Source organism: Schistocerca serialis, chromosome 1 (assembly GCF_023864345.2).
Source record: "Schistocerca serialis cubense isolate TAMUIC-IGC-003099 chromosome 1, iqSchSeri2.2, whole genome shotgun sequence".
NCBI lineage: Eukaryota > Metazoa > Arthropoda > Insecta > Orthoptera > Acrididae > Schistocerca > Schistocerca serialis.
In genome coordinates this window covers 519,858,871-519,880,567 of record NC_064638.1, presented here as the reverse complement: position 1 = coordinate 519,880,567, position 21,697 = coordinate 519,858,871, and the positions used below count along the sequence as shown (strand labels likewise).

General features: G+C 35.7%; 1 protein-coding gene across 2 annotated transcripts in view; it reads left to right on the top strand.

Moving 5' to 3' along the window:
• LOC126474370 (syntaxin-1A) overlaps window positions 1-14,505 on the top strand; it is a 334,042-nt gene extending 319,537 nt beyond the window's left edge. The window contains exons 10-11 of one of the 2 annotated variants that reach the window (XM_050101840.1): window positions 2,410-2,504; window positions 14,243-14,505. In XM_050101840.1, coding sequence (XP_049957797.1) covers window positions 2,410-2,490 — 81 coding nt within the window. In that variant the 3' untranslated portion in view covers window positions 2,491-2,504; window positions 14,243-14,505. The remainder of the gene's footprint in view (window positions 1-2,409; window positions 2,505-14,242) is intronic. The other variant, XM_050101862.1, reaches the window with a different exon arrangement.
• The last annotated feature ends 7,192 nt before the right edge of the window (window positions 14,506-21,697 follow it).

Here is a 21,697-nt window from a genome sequence, read left to right as displayed (position 1 = left end):
TCTACTAAACCTCAGCAAGTCTGGCTTGCTCTCTAAAACACTACTGTCCAGCTAGCAACTGCCCCACCTGCCAAGCGCATGCAGACTCACTTAAAGGCAACACTTGGTTTGAAACACTAGACAGCTCAAACAGAAATCCAAATCCATGCAGAGTTATGCATTTTCAGAATCTCTCAATTTTGTGTACTGCAGTTGATCATGAAAGATCACTCTCTTCCAAGTTCTTCTGCACGCGATTTTACCCTGTGATGGCTGCCATCCAATTTCATGAGCACCAGTACTGAAATTATTTAACTCTCTGTCCTGCCAACCAGTCTGAATCAGGAGCAGAATGCAGGAAATTTTTTTGGCAATTTTCTCACCTGCTGTAAGGTGCTGTTTTTGGGCAGCACTTTCAAACCTTTTCAGCAATGGATGTTGGAAAACATTGACCTTCATGGCAAATTTACTCACATTTAAAATTAGCCTAATCAGCTTGAACCAATTTAGGAGCTCCAGGGAAAGAAAAGTCCATCTTCAAGCTGAACAAAAAAAACCCTTCCTGCCTGTGTGGTAGTAGCGACTACATTGAAAGGGGCTAGCATAAATGAATGGCCAGGACACATGATGTTACATCTTATTATTTATTTACTTATTTCTCTATCTATCTATAGATGATATAAATTGTACAGATGTTGATGTATCTGTTTGCTGTTTACAGTATTAAATCAGACATTTTTTGTTTAAGTCTTAGTTGCTTATTTGTGATTATTGTCACAGTATAGTATCAACATTATTCCTTACTTCGCACAGTTTCCACTGAGTAATCTGACTTTGTAATATATGACTTTTGGATGATTCTTTTGTGGTTTGTTCTGTCAGATGTTAGCTTGCAACCTGGCTTGTACTGTAAATACTTAAATGAATGTGATGCTTTGATGTGAATCATATATTTTAGAAAACTGGAATACTGCTACCAGTGTGATGTACATATCACAGCTGCTGCTGCTGCTGATGATGATGATGATGCTGCTGCTTTTCAGTACAAAAATTCATATGATACAGCTCTCTGTCCCTCCCCATACAAATATTTTCATCTCTGTATAATTACTGCAACCTAGCTCCATATGAACCTGCTTCTTATGTTCACACTTTGATCTCTCTTTACAATTTTTATTGCCCACATTTTCCTCCATTAGTGCCATATGATGTATCCCATCCGGATGTGCCTCCCTTTAATCGAGCTGTGCCATAGTACTCTTCCCTCCTCAGTTTGACTCAGTACCCCTTCATTATTTACCCAATATAAATGACACTTTATGTTAACTTTGCTGCTAATGTCATTTCTAAAGAACACAATTTTATCATGTTTTTCTATTTCAGAGACCTGTTGGTCTCATCAGTAATGTGGTCTCATTACACCACACAAATGTAGAACACACTTTTTCTTTCATAGTGAGAAACTGTTATCAGTTAAATTTGCCTAGAAATGCTGTATTTTGTGTTTGGTATACACTGTTAGCTTGACACAAGAGAGGATGACGCCATTTTATTTCTGCATATGCTTGTTATGTATGCCATGAATTATCTTATTAATTCTGCTTAGAAAGCTGTGGAGTATCATGAAATACTGTGACTGCTGAAGCAAGTCACAAGTATTTTTTATGGGATGAAATTGCTTCCATACCTTACTAACTCCCCATGAAAGTGTCGTATTCATGATCTATGGAACAAGTATTAATCTAATCTAATCTACGCTATTTGTTGTCTTCACCACACCTGTTTGTTGCTTCTACACATAGTGAGAAGGCCCTTTGCTGTTAGTGTATTGGGGGGGGGGGGGGGGGGAGACATGAAGATTTCATCTAGTATGGATATATGGATTCTAATAACTGTAATGTTGTGTGTCTCCTATTCTATCCATTTTTCTGTTCTCATTTTATCATGACTTTAAAGACACACACAACTTGAGTAAGGCATTTAATTCATCAGAGTTTGTAGTTTAGCTGTGAATTTGCGAAACAGAGCTTGCAAGAAGTTATTTGTTTACTGGTAATGTTTTTGCTCCGAATGGTAATATTAATTTGACATTTATGCCTAATTCTTCCCAGAAATTGAGTTGTCATATATTACCAACATCAGCTTATATACTTATTTGTCCCCACTCTCAGATTGTCATTGACAGGAGTTATCTTTTGTTTACCTTTGTTACAAAGTGTAAACTTTATTTAATTTAGTACATCTGTGTAGATTTTACTTACTTTAGTACAGCTTTTAATATTTATGATAATAGTGCTATAGGTTAAAAGCTATACATACTTTTCGTGTCACTTAATTTGTAGACTGATTTGATCATATTATCATAATTATTTGTGATATGTTTATTTCACATACAATTCAAAATAACATAATTTTTATGTGAATTTGCAGAAGAAGATCATGATTATGATCTGCTTGGCCATTCTCGTAGTCATCCTGGTTTCCACTGTAGGAAGTTACTTTGGAATGTAAATCAACTGTTCAGTGTAAGTTATCTTTCATAACTGAACTATATATCTCAAATATTTTGTTACATGCCAATTGTTTCACAGTCTCTAAAATGTGACTTAATGTTAATAACTTCTTTTCGTTCTGTAATTGTATCATTGATCCTTTTGTTTCTATAACTTGTTATTTCTTCATAACAATATGGTTACAGATATAGAAAATGTCAGAGGTATAAAATTCAGTGTATGGGTAAATGACAATGATATGGGAACACAAACTCGTATCACACAGGCTGAATCTTTGGTAAACCAAGTGGTATACTTGATAAACCGGCATCACTTATTCTGGAATATTGCTTAAGTATGAGAGATCCATATTAGGCTAAACAGATGAGGGATACTGAGTATGCACATAGGTGAGGATTTCAAATTAAGCAAAATTATTTTGCTGTAATAGAACCAGGGATATAAATGAAAACTTTTATTTCATTAAAATACAAGAAGCATTTTCAAATAAAAGGAGAAAGCTTTCAATACCAATACAAAAAAATGAAGCACCTAGTTGAAATATCAGCAGGTTTAATATTCTTACCAAAGAAGTACCGGGAAAACAAAAAATCGAAGAGAGAATCCTGGATTGGTAGATTTCTTCTCATATTATTGTAGATCAGGCAAAAGAATAGATGTAGGCTGTATACACAAAAAACGAAAGTAGAATCACAAACTGCACTTAATGAATATTGCTGTGAAGAGCACATTAAATGCTTTGTGACTATGGTAGTACTGAAGCTGTGGAACTAGGATACATTTTATGGTTCAAAAACTACTAACATGACAGATTTTGAATATCATCATTTGGGAAAGAATATGAAGCAGTTGGTAATAACAGTAACAGAGTAATGTTATTTAATGGCTTTGATATTTGGGGACAGACAGACAGACAGACAGTTTTTATGTTTGGTTTTGGCTTATTCCCAAACATAATGCTTCACAAGATGGGTAGAAGGCATAACACCACATCAGTTGACTACTTCGGCTTAGATCCAACTGTCTTATTGAGTTAGACTTTAAAGTGATTATGAAGGTTTTGTCTGAACTTGATGGCCATTGGAACAACTCAGTCTCTTGGGTTGGTCAAATATAAAAGAGTATTTTATAACAGATTCTTATCGAGTATTGAGAAGGAATTTGTAAAAGGAATAGTTGGAAGAGGTGTAGCAAGGATTCAATATAGAAGGAAATGGTAAAGGTCTGTTTGAAGAAATCAGTTTCACTTAACTGCCAGAGCATATTAGGGAAGTTTTCCAGTCAATACAATAGTGGATAAGGTCCAGCTGAAAGTTTCATTACCACAACAATATAGAAAAAATGGGGGGGGGGGGGGGGGCGGCAAGAAGTCAAGTGGCAGCAAGAATATTTATTAATTTGTTTTAATCATAGCAGTGCTTTCCCATAAATGTCTATGACAAGTATTTCATTTAAGGAGGCAGAATCAGTGTATGTTGTTGTGGTATTAAAAGTTTACACAAACATGATTGCAGCAGAGTCAGATCTCTCACTAAGCAAAGCACAAAAACAAAACCACAGCTTGTTAAACAGCCTCATTAAAAAGTATATCGATGAAGCAAAAAAATGTAGTCAAATAGGAAACTGAATTGAGAATGTCTCTCCTAAAAGTTGTCAGGTGCAATATCTATGATGTTTCCACAGATATTAGCAATTTCATTTTTGCAATGTGTAGCTGGAGTTGGCACTACAAACAAAATTATTTATGAAGTGTAATTTTATTGGCCCACTCAGTTGAGCAGTCTGAAATGAGTGTAGTGTGATATTTGTTTTATCGATATGTATTAACAGGGTGTTAGGAGAGTAACCAGTACTCCACAGCAGCGACTCGTGCACTGTCTGCTGTCACATAGCAGCAGCACTACTCAGTTGTTGTTGGAGTAATCCATGTTTTACGTTTGTGTTAATATGTATCAGTAAAATTAATATCATGGTAGACTTACTTTGGACTATTCTACCTACTGTGCATGTGAAATTCTGTTTTAAAAATCATTTTACTTTTAATAGGAAAACAACTTTGGGCGTTCCATGAAATGTGTCATGAGCAGTGTTTGTTTGGGCTGACTCCAGCTACACAGTGCAATAAACTAATTGCAAATACCTGCTAAAATACTAGAGTGAAATATGTATATAAAAACCAGTGTTCTTACAGAAGGAGAATTCTTTATTGAATAATCAGAAATATTATATTTAGAGCATATAAGTTGAAGGCTGGGTGTAAATATTGATAAGAGAGAACATGATTGAGTTGATACAGCACAATATATGGCAATGAAAGAAGTAACCAGTAAAAAGTACATTGATGAATACAAATACCTGAGAGTCAGCACCACTAAAGATACAAAAAGTATGTATATTGTTTTGTTGGTAGAAGGACCCTGTAACAAGATGGATAAATTTTGGTTTTTGGAACACTACCATCAAAAGTGGAACTAAAATTTATCCATTAAAAGTGTGTGCTGAAAGCACTGTAGACCAATGGATATTAAGTAAGTCATTAAAATGCAGGATAAATAATATAATTCAATGATCAGTCTAAGGGGACCATGCACTGCTCACATCTGTGTCTACTTCTTCCTAAGTGATGCAGGAAACGGGTGAAATGTGGGTCATGATCAGCAGCCTGTTCTGCCAGTGGTCAACATAAGCTTCTGAACTGGCCAATTACTTCTCTTTCAGATTGCTTCGTGAGACTGAGTGCACTTCCATGAAATAAAAATTCTTGGCTGTGCTAGGAATGGAACTCAAGTGTGCAGTTCAGAGTGGTGATGGATAAATAATGCAGAGAACAATTCCAAAAAGAATTTTTTGATATTACATAGCAAAATAAAATTAGGAAGGATCAGATGAGGATGTGGATGTAGATATGGATTTGGGTATCAAAGTGACCCTTGGGTGTAAATAGAATGTTATGAAAGACATCTCTTTCCAAATCTAGTAAGGTGCACTCATGTCACAAAAGTCATGGGATATCTCCTAATATTGTATCAGACCCCCTTTTGCCTGGTATAGTGCAGAAACTGTACATGGGATGGACCCAATGAGTCGTTGAAAGTCCCCTGCAGAAATATTGAGCCATACTACCTCTTTAGCTATCCACCATTGCTAAAGTATTGCCCATGCAAGAAGTTGTGCACAAACTTAACTCTCAATTATGTTTCATAAGTGTTCTGTGGGATTCATGTCAGGTGATCTGGGTGGCCAAATCGTTTACTCGAATTGTCCAGAGTGTTGTTCAAATCAATCGCAAACAACTGTGGCCTGGTGACAGCACATTGTCATCCATAAGAATTCCATAATTGTTGCGGAACATGAATTCCAAGAATGACTGCAAATGATCTCCATGTAGCCAAATGTAACCATTTCCCGTCAATGATCAATTCAGTTGGAGCAGAGAACACAGTCCATTCCATGTAAACACAGCCCACACCGTTATGGAGCCACTACCTGCTTACACAGACTGTTGACAACCTGGATCCATGGCTTTGTGGAGTCTGTGCCACACTCAATACCTTCCATCAATGCTTGCTAACTGGCATCGAGACTCATCTGACCAGGCTGCCATTTTCCAGTCATTTAGGATCCAACAGATGTAGCCACGAGCCCAGGACAGGCACTGCAGCCAGCTGTGTTGTGGTGTTAACAAATGCATGATATACAGGACATAAAATCCTGTCTGAGGCCTGCGATCATTTTTATGTTAATAATTGGCAACCAATGCTGTACAATTGCAATAAAGTCATGTGATGTTCAATTGACTCTTTTATTAGAACATGTTACGTGTTTCGGGATCACACCCATCCTCAGTCATCACAAACTTCAACTCCTTCCTGACCAACCAGGAATACAGCCTGCTGCCATAGCCCATTCACACTGATTTCTACAGCTATTTCATGCAGTGTCACTTGCTTATTAGCTCCGACAACTCTGTGCAAATGCCACTGCTCTCTGTTCTGATGGGAAGGCCACTGGCCACTGTATTGTCCATGGTGACAGGTAATGCCTGAAATTTGGTGTGCTCAGCACACTCTTGACAGTTCTGATCTTGGAATACTGAATTCCAAAGGATTTATGAAATAGAATGTCCCATACATCTAGCTCCAATTACTGCGTTTAAAGTCTGTTAATTCCCATTGTGCAACCATAATCACATTGGACACCTTTCCACATGAATCATCTGAGTACAAATGATAGCTTCACCAATGTGTTGCCATTTTATAACTTCTGTATGTGATACAGAGTCCATCTGTATATGTGCATATTGCTGTCCTATGACTTGTGTCACATCAGTGTAAATAGCACAGTTCTTACACCCAAAAGTGATTGCTGATAGCAAACTGCTCAAAAAGTTGTCACCAATTGCTTATCAGCAAATGTGTGTGTGTGTGTGTGTGTGTGTGTGTGTGTGTGTGTGTGTGTGTGTGTGTGTGTGTGTGTGTGTGTAGGCTTATATTCAAAGATAGCCATAAATTAAAGACTTGTCCTTATGAAACAAAAACAAAAGAAGTATTTCACTGTGAAATAAAACATTAGCAAATACAGACGTAGCTTGTTTGAAAATGCATATCTTTTATATCACATAAAAATCTGCTGAAGGAAATCATTCAGTACTGTGCTGGTGCAGTGCGTGCACTGTAATGCTCTTGGGTCATCCTCAACGTGCTGTCCACTAGGTGAATGAGATGTTGCTGCTCCGGCCTATCTCACTCATTGAGAATGGTACTCCTGAGGTTTTTGACTGAGTAAAGAGGTTCCTTGTGATGATGACTTGCAGGTTGTCCCAGATATATTTCGTTGGGCTCATGTGAACAGATATTGCAGGCCATTCCATTTGGTCAATTTCCACCTCAGGCAGAAAGGTGTTCCATAAAGTGGGCACGTGTTGCTTGTGCCTTATTACCTCAAATGACAAAACTATCACTTAAATGTTGACTGTAGGGCTCAACCATATGATAGAATGATGGAAGATCCTGTCCTAATACTACACAGCCTTCAAATAACCCTCAATAGCAGTGAAAGTTGTTTAACATCTATGCATGATACCAGCCCAAAACATGACAGATCTCTGTTCCTGCTGTACCTGTGGGATTGTGTGTCCGACAGGTGCAATCTTAGGCAAAATTTGGCCACAGAGACTAAGTCCGTGTCAGCCAATAAAATTCTTCTGGATCTGTGACTGCACTGTCAATGTCTAAAACTTCTGAAATTTTGACCACTATTGCAAGTGGCACTTTACAGGTTCATTTTTTGCCTTAACTGCTGAATGATAAAAGTCTAGTTCTTGTATACTGGTGGAAGGGGCTGTTATCGAACTGTGATGGGCTGTTCCTTTTATTTTCCTTTATTGGTGTTTTCATTATTTCTTTTCGTTGATGGTAATAGACATTCTTGATTGGTGTTTGCTTTGTTGCTTGCCACTGATGGAAACAGGTGAATGGGAAATAGGTGGGAGTTGTGATGTACCACTGTTCACTTGCTACCTAGTGCCAGCTGAGGCATCCCAGTACTCTGTGTACCTGCTCCCAGTGTGGTCTTCCGCATGCCTTGTATGTTGGTTCACATGACCTGTTGTTGTGTAGCACTGTTACTCATGGCAGCCAAGATGCTGGAAGTTGGTACCCATCCTGTCTATTCCTGCTCTTATCTTCCTGCTGAAGGTAAGAGAGGTTATTTAGCCAGTGTCCAGGCTTCTCAAAATTCTGTCTGTTTGCCATACTCGTCCTGGTATTCTGACACTCTGACTTGGTGAGCTGTCTTAGTAGGATATGTATTTCATGCTCAGATACCTGTACGCTGATGGGTCACCCCTTTTGCCTGAATACAATAGTCGACACTACACAAATTTTGTATAGTCCATCAGCATATAGTTTGTCAACCGCATCTTTCATTGAGCCAAGAGAATATTTATTCTGCTTCGAAAAATTGGCTTGATACCTGCCTGGCAGAGAATTTTGCCCACACATTCAATGACTCCTCAAACAAATGGCAGTAATGTGGTGTTTTGTGCTTCTTCTTCCTTCTCTGTTGCCTTCATTCTTTTCCACCACAGTTTCATCTATCATCTTCATCCTATAATCATTGGGACCAAAAATGGACGCGAGGTTTTGTAACTCAGCCTTCAGATGTTCATCACTGATATGTGGACTCTCTTGGTTAAAGTGCAGGGCAGATTTCTTCTGCAGAGGGTGATAATGTGAGAAGGCATGTAGGTATCTGTTCATGGGCTTTCTATATACTTTATGACCAAGTTTACCATCAGGTTATCGGTAAACATCCACGTTGGACGTGGGGGCTGGGAACACTCTGAAGAAATGCACTTGCAGTAGTGGCCAAACCGTCACATATTTTGCACATTTGTAATGCAGTCACAGGCCCAGAAGAAATTTATTGCATGTATCAATGACTGCGGAAGCCCACACTTACATTTAAGTCGTGCCATGCAGTTATGGTGACCAATAAAGCCAGCCACCCCTCAGAATTCTAAGTCTGACCAAATGCACAATTTGGCAACATTGTAAGATATGGAAATGTCTGGGGGAAGTTTTGTCACCTTCTAGAGTTGGTACAGTGCTGTATAAGCTTGTGCTCTAATGGTAAACATTGTATGTCATTGACATGAAGTCACTGAATTCAAGTCCACTCCTTCCTCTATCTTTTAAGCTAAATTTCATATGTATGCTTAAGTTATCAGCCTGATGGAACTTCAAATATAATGTGCTTCACTTCCTAACCAAGGTGTAATATAAAAAACTTCCAGAAACAATTCGCCAAACAGTTCATGGCTGCATCGAGGTCATAACAGTTCATGCTCGAGAACTTCCTCACCGTACAGTAACCTCTGCCTACTGGATGGTGGACACCTGACACCCAACATCAGGTGCTGTCCAACCAGGTGACCACAGCATGGCTCCATGAGTGTATTTATCAATTGTCGATCTCTTATTCGAAATTCTAGTACTTACCTTTCAGTTACATATTGGAGTTTGCATATTTGAAAATATGAACATTGTTTTACAGCTGTAAAATAGAGTTACAAGTTGAAAAACTCTAATATTGTAGCATATGGTGCGTTCTGGGTTTGATAGTGGGACAAAGGCGGCAGAGGTGGCTCGAAACATTTGCATTGTGTGTGGGGCAAGTACTTTTGCACAAAACGAATTGAAAAAGAATTTTCTTGTTTGAAGAAAGTTCGTTCTAGATTAATGATTTTCCTCATTCAGAAAGTCTTGATATCTGACATTTCTGCTGACCTGCAACCACTTAACTGTCATGCAACATTTGCATTATGCAAGGTTCAGAAGAAGGTGGGTATAGGGAGTATTGCATGCTGTGATTCAAAGCAACAAAAGTCAAATGGGTGACTATTACTGAACTTTTGCTTGAACATCAGTAGTTCCCTCTTTGAGCATTCCTGTGCTATATTGTTACTAGGCAAGTTTTGATGCCAGTATGTTAACTTCTCAAGAAGAAATTAACAGCTGAATCCTAACAAGACACAGACTTGTGCAAATGTGAGACTGAACATAAAATATTTTGCATCTCCAAAAGCATGTTGTGTTCTACAAAATCCTCCCCATGGGTGCATCCCTCCCAATTGGTATTTGTTTCCAACAACTGGGACACATTTGGGTTGCAGTGTAAGAAAAATGACTGACAGATGTGTATCGCACGTTGCTGCTACGTGATAATGCATTGCTTATTTTTTAAAAAAAGAAGAGAGGAAGTCTTTCTTTAATCACTTGTTATTCTGATCTTATGCCCTAAAATGTTTACCTTCCCCACTCCCCATCAAACAACCGCCAAAAAAATTTCCGGATGAAAATGAACTTGAAAGCTGGTTTGACAAAATACTGAACTCAGAACCAATTGGTTTCTGGAGGCTTGCAGTTGATAAGCTACCTGCACATCATCAGACTGTTTTAAGTAATGTGTGAGAATATATTGTTGATGATTAATTTTTGTTTGATTTTTACTGCTGTGTTCAATAAATTACCAGAAAATCCTGTTAAAATATGCAGTGTACTAATACAAATGAAATACAAACTACCACAAGAACCTTACGAGGAAAGTCTACATTGGCTTGAATTGGTAAGATATTACTGTGAAATGGTTTGTGTTAATTACTGTCCTGCATAATAATTGGATAGTATGGAAATGCGGAATTTCATAAATAAAATTATGTATTCTCAAAAGCCAAAAACTATGTTGGTAGAAGCAGAAAGAGACCCTATCAAATGCATGGTATCATAAGGTTTTTCACTTAAACTAATAGTTACTGGAAATAGTGAAACAACTTTTAATGGAGAAGTTTTCTTAAGAGTTCCTCATCAATTTTTTAATGCGGCTGCTTGTAGCTCTGAACAGAACAACTAAAAATCTGGCCTTCAGTGAGATTGCAATCACAAGCCACAGCAGCCTTCACTTTACAGAGCACCACATTGCTTCAGAAGTAGCGAAGAGCTGTGATAGTGATCCAGTGGTGGCTAGGACAGATAAATCGCAATATGGAATATGAGGTTAGTTGCAGTTTCCTGGACACAAAACCATAAATTGATTACCATATGCCATATCTTAAGTGAAAATCGCAATGATTATTCAATGGAAAAAACACAATGAATCAAGTGAATTTAGCAGGATAATTCTGTGCCATCCAGGAGGTAATTTGTTGGTCATGGAGATGCCAAACTTATTCTGTATTGTCACTGAAGTTTAACTATACTACCAGCAGGAAGAGTAGTTTCTGTTCCTTGAGTAGGCTTGGAAATGACAACAGCTTGTGTCACAGAGATGTGGCTGCCGAGGGTGGGAATACCAAATGTATGTGTCATTTTCATTTCTGTAATAGGTTTAGGAACTGGAGGATAGTTTATAATGATATTCAGCTGCACCAACTACAAACTAAATACAGTAAATCAATAACTGTAACAATTATTTTTGTTTTTCTGTCTTAAGAATATTGAAAACTGAAAATCTCATTCACCAGGCGGTATTAACATTTTTGGAGTGTTCCAGTGGTTATACTGAAAATGTCATGAGTAGGCAGTATTTCTTTTGATCATTATAGACTTTGAAAGTATTTTTCTGAAGAACACTTCATAGACACTATCACCAAAATAGAGGAATACAAGTGAAAAGGTAACAACACAGCATCGATTACAAAATGTGAACATCCACGTCGAGACTTCACAAGATATGAATAACATAAAGTTCCAAGTGAAGAAATTCTACTGTGCTTGGAAACCATATGCCATGACCACAGAAGTAGGCTCAAAATAGAGTGGAGAAAATCAAACCAGCTGATATGAAAAGAAAAAAAATTGTCAGCAGATCATGAACAAGGAATACAGAACACTAATGTTAATGGGTAGTGCAACTTATTCTGAAGAAAAACTGCCATTCAGCCTATAAAAACTGAAAGAATGATAAAAATTACCTCCTCATAATGATTACAATATTGCTGTTTCTGATGCTTTGTCAGTAAAAGTGGAAAGTGTCTATGTTGAAGAGCTTTTCAACATGCAGTACTCTTAAGACAGAGAGAACCAAGCTAAGCCTAGTGCTAATTTTCTATGCAGCAGTTCACACTGAACAGTGTGTGTTATTAATTTAGCCCTTGATGGGTTCATATGAACAATGCCTCTAGGCTACCATAATATTCATATAAGAATTATTAAGGTGTAATGTGAAGGCTGTGGTAGGACACTGGACTGGCTTGAAAAGGTATGCTCCAAACCTTACCTGACTAAAAATGTCACCTTTTAAAACAAGAACACCCCATGCAAGTAAAGCTGGAGGAGCAGGATTTCGCACTGAATGTCAGTCTGCCCCACAGATTCTGGTGGGGGAAGAGGGGGGGGGGATCGACTAATCAAATTAAACAGCAAAATAAACACAAAACAAAGGAATTAGAAACAATTTGAACAAAACTTGTTGTATTGTGGCACATAATATTCGTATGGTGAGACTTAAAGAATATTTTGGATGTTTGAAATGCAAATTGCTGATATGTCAGTTATTGAGACTTTCTGAATGTGGAAAATCGTTCAGTCCAAAATGTACTTTTTTCAAACAAGAAAATCCTTTTCTGACATGTTTTGCACAAAAGCACCCATTCCAAACAAAATACAAAGGTATTGAGCTGCTTCCATTGCCTTCACCCATATATTAAACCCAAAGCGAACAACATGTTGTAAATGTTAGACCTTTCTCTATTTGCAACTATTTTACAATGCTTAAACAATGTTCATAATTTTCAAGTATGCAAACTCCAACGTGTAACTGCAAGATAAATACTAGAAGTTCAAATCAGAAAATGACAGTTGATAAATATGCTCATAGTGCTGCACTGCAGACAATTGGTTGGATGGTGCCTGATGTCTTGTGGAAGGTGACAGGTGACATGTGACATGTGACTTGTGGCACACGGCCAGTGTCCAGTACCCAAAACCCACTATGGGGTGAGGGAGCTCTTGAGCTTGAACTGTTCTGATCTCGACACTGCCACAAGCTAATCTGGGAATTCTTTCTAAAAGTTTTCGCTATTAGTGGTGCGTTATAAAGTGAAGAGCATTATCTTTGAGGTTCCATCAGACTGATAACTTAAGCAGACGGCCAAATTGCAGTTTATAAAATAGAGGAAGGAGTGAACTTGAACTCATGACTTTGTGCTTATGTTGTGTGATGTTTACCAGTGGGCCATGAACTTATACAGCACTGTAACAACTGGGGAAGAAGAAAAATTTCCTTTCAAACACTTCCACATCCTACAGTGTTGCCAAATCACATGTATGGCCAAACTTACAATTCTGAGGGGCAGCCATCTTTATTGGATGCCATAAGTGAATGACACAGACTTAGTCTCTGCCGCAGCTGGTCAACAGAAATCTTGCGTCTAAAACTGCACATTGGTACCTGGCCAGCTACAACATTCTTCAGATGTCAGAGAAATATTGTACTTGTCAGTGAAGAGAATGCGGTAATAATGATCTGCATTCAGTTCCAGGTGTCCCTTAACCCAGTTTCTTCCTACAGAAAGGTATTGAGGGGTTTCTATTGTTCTTTGGTTGCCTAGAGGCTAAACTGATGTTTACCTCCATTAGTCAGGTTTTCAGCAATTGAAAGAGTACTGACAGAAAGGTACTGAATCAAAGTCCACAAACTGTGCGAGCAATGAGAGTGATGCAAAATTCATTTTTTTTTTTTTTCTATCTGAAATCTAAACTGCTTTAGAATGTCTTATTAACTGTTGGCATTATTAAATTTTCTATTAGATTTGTTACCTTGGCAGAAATTCAAAACATAAAATGGAAAGGATCAAAAAATCTTGTACCCTGCAGTATTTATCAGTAAAAAGTGTAATAATAGTGCTTTTACATCCAGTGCAATTTTTGTTATATTTTGAACCATTTGATGACAGATATCCTACATTACTTGTGATGTATTTATGCTGCCCCTTAGATTGTGTTGCTTTGCAATATTGTTTATTTTATGTAATTCATAGAAGATTTCTTTTATCTAGCTAATATTTTCTTCCACATTATAGAAGTTTATATTCTCCCATTAGATTATTCCCTGTTTGATACCACTGAGTGCTTGTAAAAATGTTAGTGAGAATATGTATAAGGAATCATGTTACAAAGAAATGTCATTTTATATTTGAAACATTCTGAGATAATTTAATTAAATAATATTTTTCTTCTACTACTCTGCAGGCCATGACATTTTGCACATCTCCAGTCCAGGAAAATGTACTTCCATCAGAAAAGCTGCAAAGGACATCTCTAGAGACAAGTTTTCAGGTTGCAGATGTTATATAACTAAGATATTTATTTATGGTATATTTACAAACAAGAGACAAATATGTGACACCAGTGTTATAAACCTTTAAAAAAAGAGGAAGATACTGTATGAATCTTTGTCAATGCACACAAAGAAAGATATTATCTACCTGTAAAATGGTCTATTTGCAATTATTTATTCAGTGTTCTTTATAATATTTTCACTTTTATTTCAGTTTATTGTATGCTACTTCAGCACAGATAAATTGTGTATAACATTAATTTATTTCATTTTGTGCAGTCTTACAACTCTTTGACTTATGCTGATTAAAAGATCTGAGAGAAATATATTTAGCCAAAGATTTTGAAATGCCATAATTTTTTTTGTCTGTTGACTAAGTAAAAACTTCAGAAATGCTCATGAGTTCAGAAATAAGTCAAATTCATTTTCCAAATTATGCTACTGACCTTCATCTAAAGGACATGTAATCTGGTAATAAAGCTTGGTTGCAGTCTAGGTCAAGCAGTTTGAATTTTCCATATCTGTGTTTGAAGATTGGACTGTGGTATTGTCAGAAAGCTATGTGTTTAAACTAGACTTACAGGTAGAAACAAATGAAGCATTGCACTTTAAAAAAATTATGTATAATTTCATTACTAGATCTGTTCTGAATCAGTCTTCACTAAGGAAGACTGTTACTGCAAATGATTTAAATGTTTTTAAAAGTGAACTTTGATTTAAGTGATCACTGGTAATCTGTATGGTGATTCAGTTGAAAGCATTTTGATCTGACACTTTTTTAACATATTTAACTGTATAGATGATTATTTATTATTATTATTATTTTCTTTGATTAGTTTCATTATTATAATTATTATTTATGATGTTACTTATTTTAAGTTTTTGGGTAAAATTGAAATTCAGTGCTTGAGATGTCATGTCAGCATCCTGGGTGAGTGAAAAGTTTTGCTGTAGCAATAATAATGACGTGCGACAACTGTTCTTTTTACACATGTGATAAGTAGTTGCAAATGTTGGGTTTTGTTGAAAATGTTAGATAGGAAGTTGTGTAATAACTGTGAATGTTATATACATACTATATATATATATATATTAAAAATTGTACAGAAAGTGTAATCTAGTTGTGTGTATAGTCGGGATAATATACTTAAAACTTTTTTGATAAACTGTTAACTAATTATTATCAGCTTCTTCTTGGTGTGAATACAATGTGCTGCCTGTGGAGTGAGTTGTACTGGTGAAACTGAAAGAAGGAAACAGTGCCCTTCCAGTAATAAATTCAATTCAACAGGAGCAGAATTTCATGTAGGAATGGGAACACAGTTGAATCATCTCACTGGGAACTCTGAAAATATTTTGTGATTGGAACTTGTTGATATACTTGAAAAACTAAAGTATTCCATTATTTTCACAATGAACCACATAGGTTAGATCAGATTTGAAAACGAGATAAGAATTAGGAATTGAAATTTTTTATTGTATATTACTCTAGTCTTAGAGTCAAAAATATGGCACAATCAACATCTTGTTGAAATGATCTTTGGCCTAATATTTACAGACTACCATAAAATTTTTCAACGATTTGTTTGAGAGCCTATTATTTCCAAGGTTATACTCGGCATGCATGGTATAAACTTTTTGTTTGATAGCAGTGAGTAAGACATGTTGAATTATTTTTTCCACTCTGATTTCTGTTCTTTACCTTGCATTTTTACATCATTACCAAGAATCAAGTGAAGTATACATCATTCTCCCATTCCAGTACAGTTATACAAATGTGTGAGAAACATAGGATCTCCACAAAAATGACATTTATTTGAATATTTAGAGTTTTGAATATGTTTAAGTACATATTTTTCTTTCATAGCATCAGAATACATATATGGGAAGAACATTTCAAATAACTTATGTTACCTTTGAAACAATGTAATTGCTGTTATGGCATTATTTTGTCAGAGGTAGGCTGTTGGAACTCTGTCATATATTTTCATGAAACAAATAAAGTCCAATGTATGGATTGCAGATAGCTGAATGATGTTTCTGTTCATATGAGTTAGAGTATTTTCATTCACATGCAGCTTTAAGAGTTGGATCATGATTAAAATTACTCCTAATTTCCATAAACTGCCACTCTTTTGAAATAGATAAGTAGGCCTATACAAAATACAAAAAGAAATCAAAAGAGGCATTATGTCATTTAAGCCACAGACAGAAACTTTTCCATTACTTCCAAAAGTGCAGCTTTAGAAAGCAAGCCATTAAGAAATCATTAGTGTTACTGAGTGTTTATTTTACTTGAATTTGCTACTTGGCACCCACAGCAGGTTATGTGCAATGCAAGAAAAGAAGTTTATACTAACCTATGATATTTTTCTGAGAAAATGTGATCAGAGTGCTTGATGATATGACGTTCTTTTCTTCTTAAGTAAACTCATTTTTAGAATTAGAGGACAACAGAAGTGACACTTTTGAGATTTCCAGTTGTACAATGAATATCAACAGGAATAATAGTAGTAGTGTATACCATTGCATAATATCCTTTTACTGAAATTGTGTTTATTTTAATAAGCATCTAGATTTTTTTAATTTCATTCCAGTTTGCTTTGAGAAATATCCCAAAAGTTTATATTGTTTCCCCCTTCACTGAATGTAATATGTCTTTAACTCATACAAAATGAGTAATTAATAGATACTGTGTATCTGTTAAAGTAATACACTCATATGATTATGGAATATCAATTATTTTCATATGAATGTATTTTATCATATGCTTCCAATCACTAATTTAGTGCTCTTTTACACAGATTCTGCACTGCAAATTTGTATTAAAAGAAAAAAAATGTATGGTTTGTACAATATGCATCATACATTGTGATACAGATGTTTATTTGCAAGTTTGTTAATGTTGTGTGACAGCTGTATGATGATTGACATGTGCTTTAATGCAGTCTTATTTAAGAAGAACAAATAAATTTCATTTGTCGAAAAGAAAATTTGTAACCACACTCTGTTTCACTTACTTCAAAGTGTTTGTTCCTTGGTTATGAAGAAAGTTATAATACACTTATTTATGAAGATTTCCTCAGTCACATGGAGAGAGAGAGAGAGAAATATACCTAGAAATTATCCCCTAAAATTATGGAAAAGATAGCCAACATTCTCTTCTCAGACTTTTCCACATTTTCTTCAACTCACTTTCATCATATTACATTCAATGAAATCAGGAACTTCAACCTTCAAAATTATTCTCTGAGATAAGTGTGTAACTATTGTATAAAGGACATCTGTCTTCCATATAACTTTAACCAATGCTTAAGCTGAGAAAACAATATATCGTGCACAAGTTAAAAATTTTAACCTGATTCCTGCGTTCGTTAACAGGCACACTGATATTTCCAAATTACTTTTTGTTCTGGCAAGGGATGAAGTGGTTTGTATTTTGTTTAAAGTAAATCTTCTCCTTGACGTACTTCATGATTGTTTTGAGTAGATGTTAACACACATCATTACATACAGCTTTATTCAGAAAATATTTTTAAAAAACTGCCAATCCATTTGTATACTAGGTTTTTCCTTCATCAGCAGTTTCTAATTAAATTGTTGCCTTTTTATAAATTCAATTACAAATCACTAAGATGTGCATAATAATGAAAAAAAGTCATAAATATCATAACATGTGTGAATGAAGTATCAATACTGAATGTCATATTAGGTTTGTATTAGGTAGAAAATCTCATGGTTGACAGCCAATTTGTAGCAGAGTGTAGAATGCTGAAATCTGGATAGTAAGAGAAATATGAATGTTTGTGTGCTTCCTGTCATAAATAAATTTCTGACTCATCATCCAGAATAGCTGGGCTTACTGTGATCTCATACAGGTTTACAAATAAAATCTGCGGAGTTTCATTGATACTCTTTGTATCTGTAATGCCCTGTCTTGGAATCTGCATTGGAAGAGATGTTATATTCCTGAACAAGAGATTTACTTGAGCTGCAATAACAGAAGTTAGTTCCATATAATTTTTTGTCATTATATAAACTGTAACTCATTTCATTATTGTTTGGCAGAAATCTATGCAAGATTTCTGCATAATTGGGTTTAGTTATATTTGAGCAGCTCTTTCTGCATCACTAGCAATTATTGTTATTTAATTTATTCTAGATTAATTGCCAATATACTAGAATGATTTTAATATTAAAGCAGATATTGCAAGGAGGGCATAATTAAAATTGATAAACAGTAAAAATTATTTTTTTGAAAAGGTGATTACAGGTAACTTCAAATGTGTTCTGCAACACAGAGGAACATTGTAATTTGCAATGATTCTGTTTGCATGTGTCAACTTTTAAATGTTAATGAATGCATTTAGGGTACAAATTTCTTGTTAGTTCTGCAAGGACAGAGACTCTTGATATAGTTAGACTAGTTGATGTTCAACAAAACTGATCTCTTGTTCATGTCAATTCTCTCAAATTAACTTTATCATACATGAAGCATTTGTTGTGTGATGCAAAAAGTGAAAATAACATTAGAATGAATTCACAAAAATAGGTTAAACAACACAGATTTGTCTAAGAAACTTAAGAAATTTATAAATATTAGTAAAATAATGCAGCATATGTTTCATCTGCTCATAAATTAAAATTCTGGCAAAAGTTCATGTTTTTTAAGTATTCTGAATGTTCCTTCAATTGTACAAAGTGGCCATGTGAAATGAACACCTTCCATAATCATGCTTGTGGTTGTCATTTGAATTCCACTACTTCTGTACAACACAGTTAGTAGGAAATACAGTTTCAGACAATTATACGACAGTTAACATTAACCATGATGTGTTTTCCAGGCCTTGTATAAGCACCAGAGGATGACCTTTTCGAGCATGTGTGTAATGATTATGGAAGGTTAAACATGTGATCAGCTTTTAAGATACCCTTCCCAGTTATTACTGAAACCAGCACAAATGTTGTCTTTTATAGATTGTTTGTATCTGTGTTATGTAATCTAAGGTATGGTGCTCTTTGTTAAGAAAGGGAAGAAACTGTATTTGCAATATGTGATATATCAGACATGTAATTGTGGTTCATAGAACAAATGTTAATTAATTTTATGTACTTCATTGTTGCAAATATTTTGTTGGACTTTTAAATATTCCATATAGGCTTGATTTAAAGAAAGAACTGTAACTCTTTTTCTGTCAAGGATGGTTGAATGAGCTGAACACTATCAAAACTCTATGGTAACCCATTTTAAAATACAATGAAACAACTACTATCATATTAAGGGCTCTGATTTATTATAATGATCCCACTGTGTTGATATTGCAGCTGAGAATTTGGAACTGTGTTCTGGCATCGTATAACTTCCACAGACAGTGGTTAAATCAGATAAGTATTAGAAATATTATTCTCCTAATTTTTAAAGCATAGAACTTACAAGACAATAGTGTCTTTACATATAATTGTTTAGTAACTATACGTAAGTACTATTAGAGATGCCACATCTACATTTATGGCTGAACAACTCAGCAGCAGAAAATCACTTTCCAAAACATTTTGCATGTGAAATGTGAAACTTCATCGGTTCCATCAGTGACATAAAATCATTTCTGTTTGAGTTGACTAGTGAGGCTTTGTTGTTTGCTGCAGCCCAGTGGTTGGGTAGTGGCATCATTCAGATGTGTGTACCAGTTACTTTAAATGGAGCCTGGAACTTTTCCTGGGTCCCCCTTTATATGCAATCTGACTGAGCTTGAGTTGACATATTGATCCCTGTGGGTCCATTTGATGGATGTTTGTTAGCCTGGGAAGTCATCTTTGCTTTAGTACAGTTGTGGGCCTTCAGAAGAAATGCTTTGTTGCTCATCTTGTCATTGTGCTAAAATCTTAGTATAGACCACAAAACATTACATGTGGAAATCATTGAGTCATTACTTTTATTTTAAGCAGTTAGTCCATGTTTTGAATGCATAGAATGAAGTAGTTAGAGTGCAACACTTGTATACAAGGATTTTTGTGGAAATTCTAAGGTTAATATTTCTCCAGTCTTGGACAGAGAGCTTCTTGAAGGTTGTCACAACTTTATCAATATATGTGTTGATCTCCTTGTTATTGGGGAAGTTATATGTTGTAATAAAACCATGAAATGATGGCAACAGGAATGATCAACTGTTTGGTGGAGGGCACTAGAATTATACTGAAGGTTCATTTGCTCCATGAGCCATAAAAATGATTATGTTCACCCACCCCACCCTACCGCACTGGTGAAAAGGGTATTCTGTAATATAATAATGTTTTACTTTCTCTGAAAGTAATATGACATTAATTCCTATTCATTCACTCATCAAGTTCCATAGATAAATGGGTGGAGAACCTCAGGGATATTGAACAGAACAAGTTATTCATTAGCAAAGTGAGGCATCTGTTAGGATCTCCATAAATAAACACTTATCACTAAACTGTTATAACCTATTCGTGCTCTCTGAAGATAAATTTAACACAGAAAAATTAACAAGACATTTACGTCTCTGTAGAATGTTATGGTTTCCTCATTTACAAGATGTATCTTCTGTTTATCTCCCACTGTTAGGTTAATACTTGCATGATTAATGTTATATATCATAGAATGACAGTTATCTCCAGAAGTAAAATAAGAGGCCTGCTTGCAATGAACTTTGCCATTTATCTTGTAGCCAACAGTTGTCTTCAATCCTTCAGGTTTCTGTAAGATGGAAAGCATGCCTAATGAGATATTCATGATTGTAAGCATGCTTCTGATGTCGTGATTCCACAGTGCTCTCTGAGTCTGAGGACAAAATGCTCAGACTTCAGAGGAATCAGTTAGCAGACTGAGTTACAAACAGAACTGTGGCGTTCTATTCATGACAAATAGCATATGCATCTGGTAGGCCTGCAACATCAAATGACACACTACGGAAGTTGTCATTTCATTTGAGCTGTGTCTTTCATTTGGGATAAGTAGGAAGAGGTTGTACTATAAGCAATGCTTGTAGTGCTTATTGATGAAAAGGAAGAGGAATTTGTGGGCCTGAGAGTCTTTAATGTATGTCCCAGAAAAAAGGACAGTGTCATATTTGTTCTCTGTATACCAGCGTCAAAAGCTGAAACATAATGTGCAAGATTTGTCATTGGAAGTACAATGCAATATTCTGAGGCAATCAGGCATCAACTAGTTGATCTTTGAGGTTACTGGTACAAGTACAACTAATAATGATGATATATTACTCATTTTCCGGGGTACAAGTTTTTTACCATACATATTTGCAGTACATCCTTTTTTTTTATCAAAGTATGGTATGTATTAACAGGTTTTCTTTGAGGTAGCCTCATGCTATTACTGCCTTTCTTAC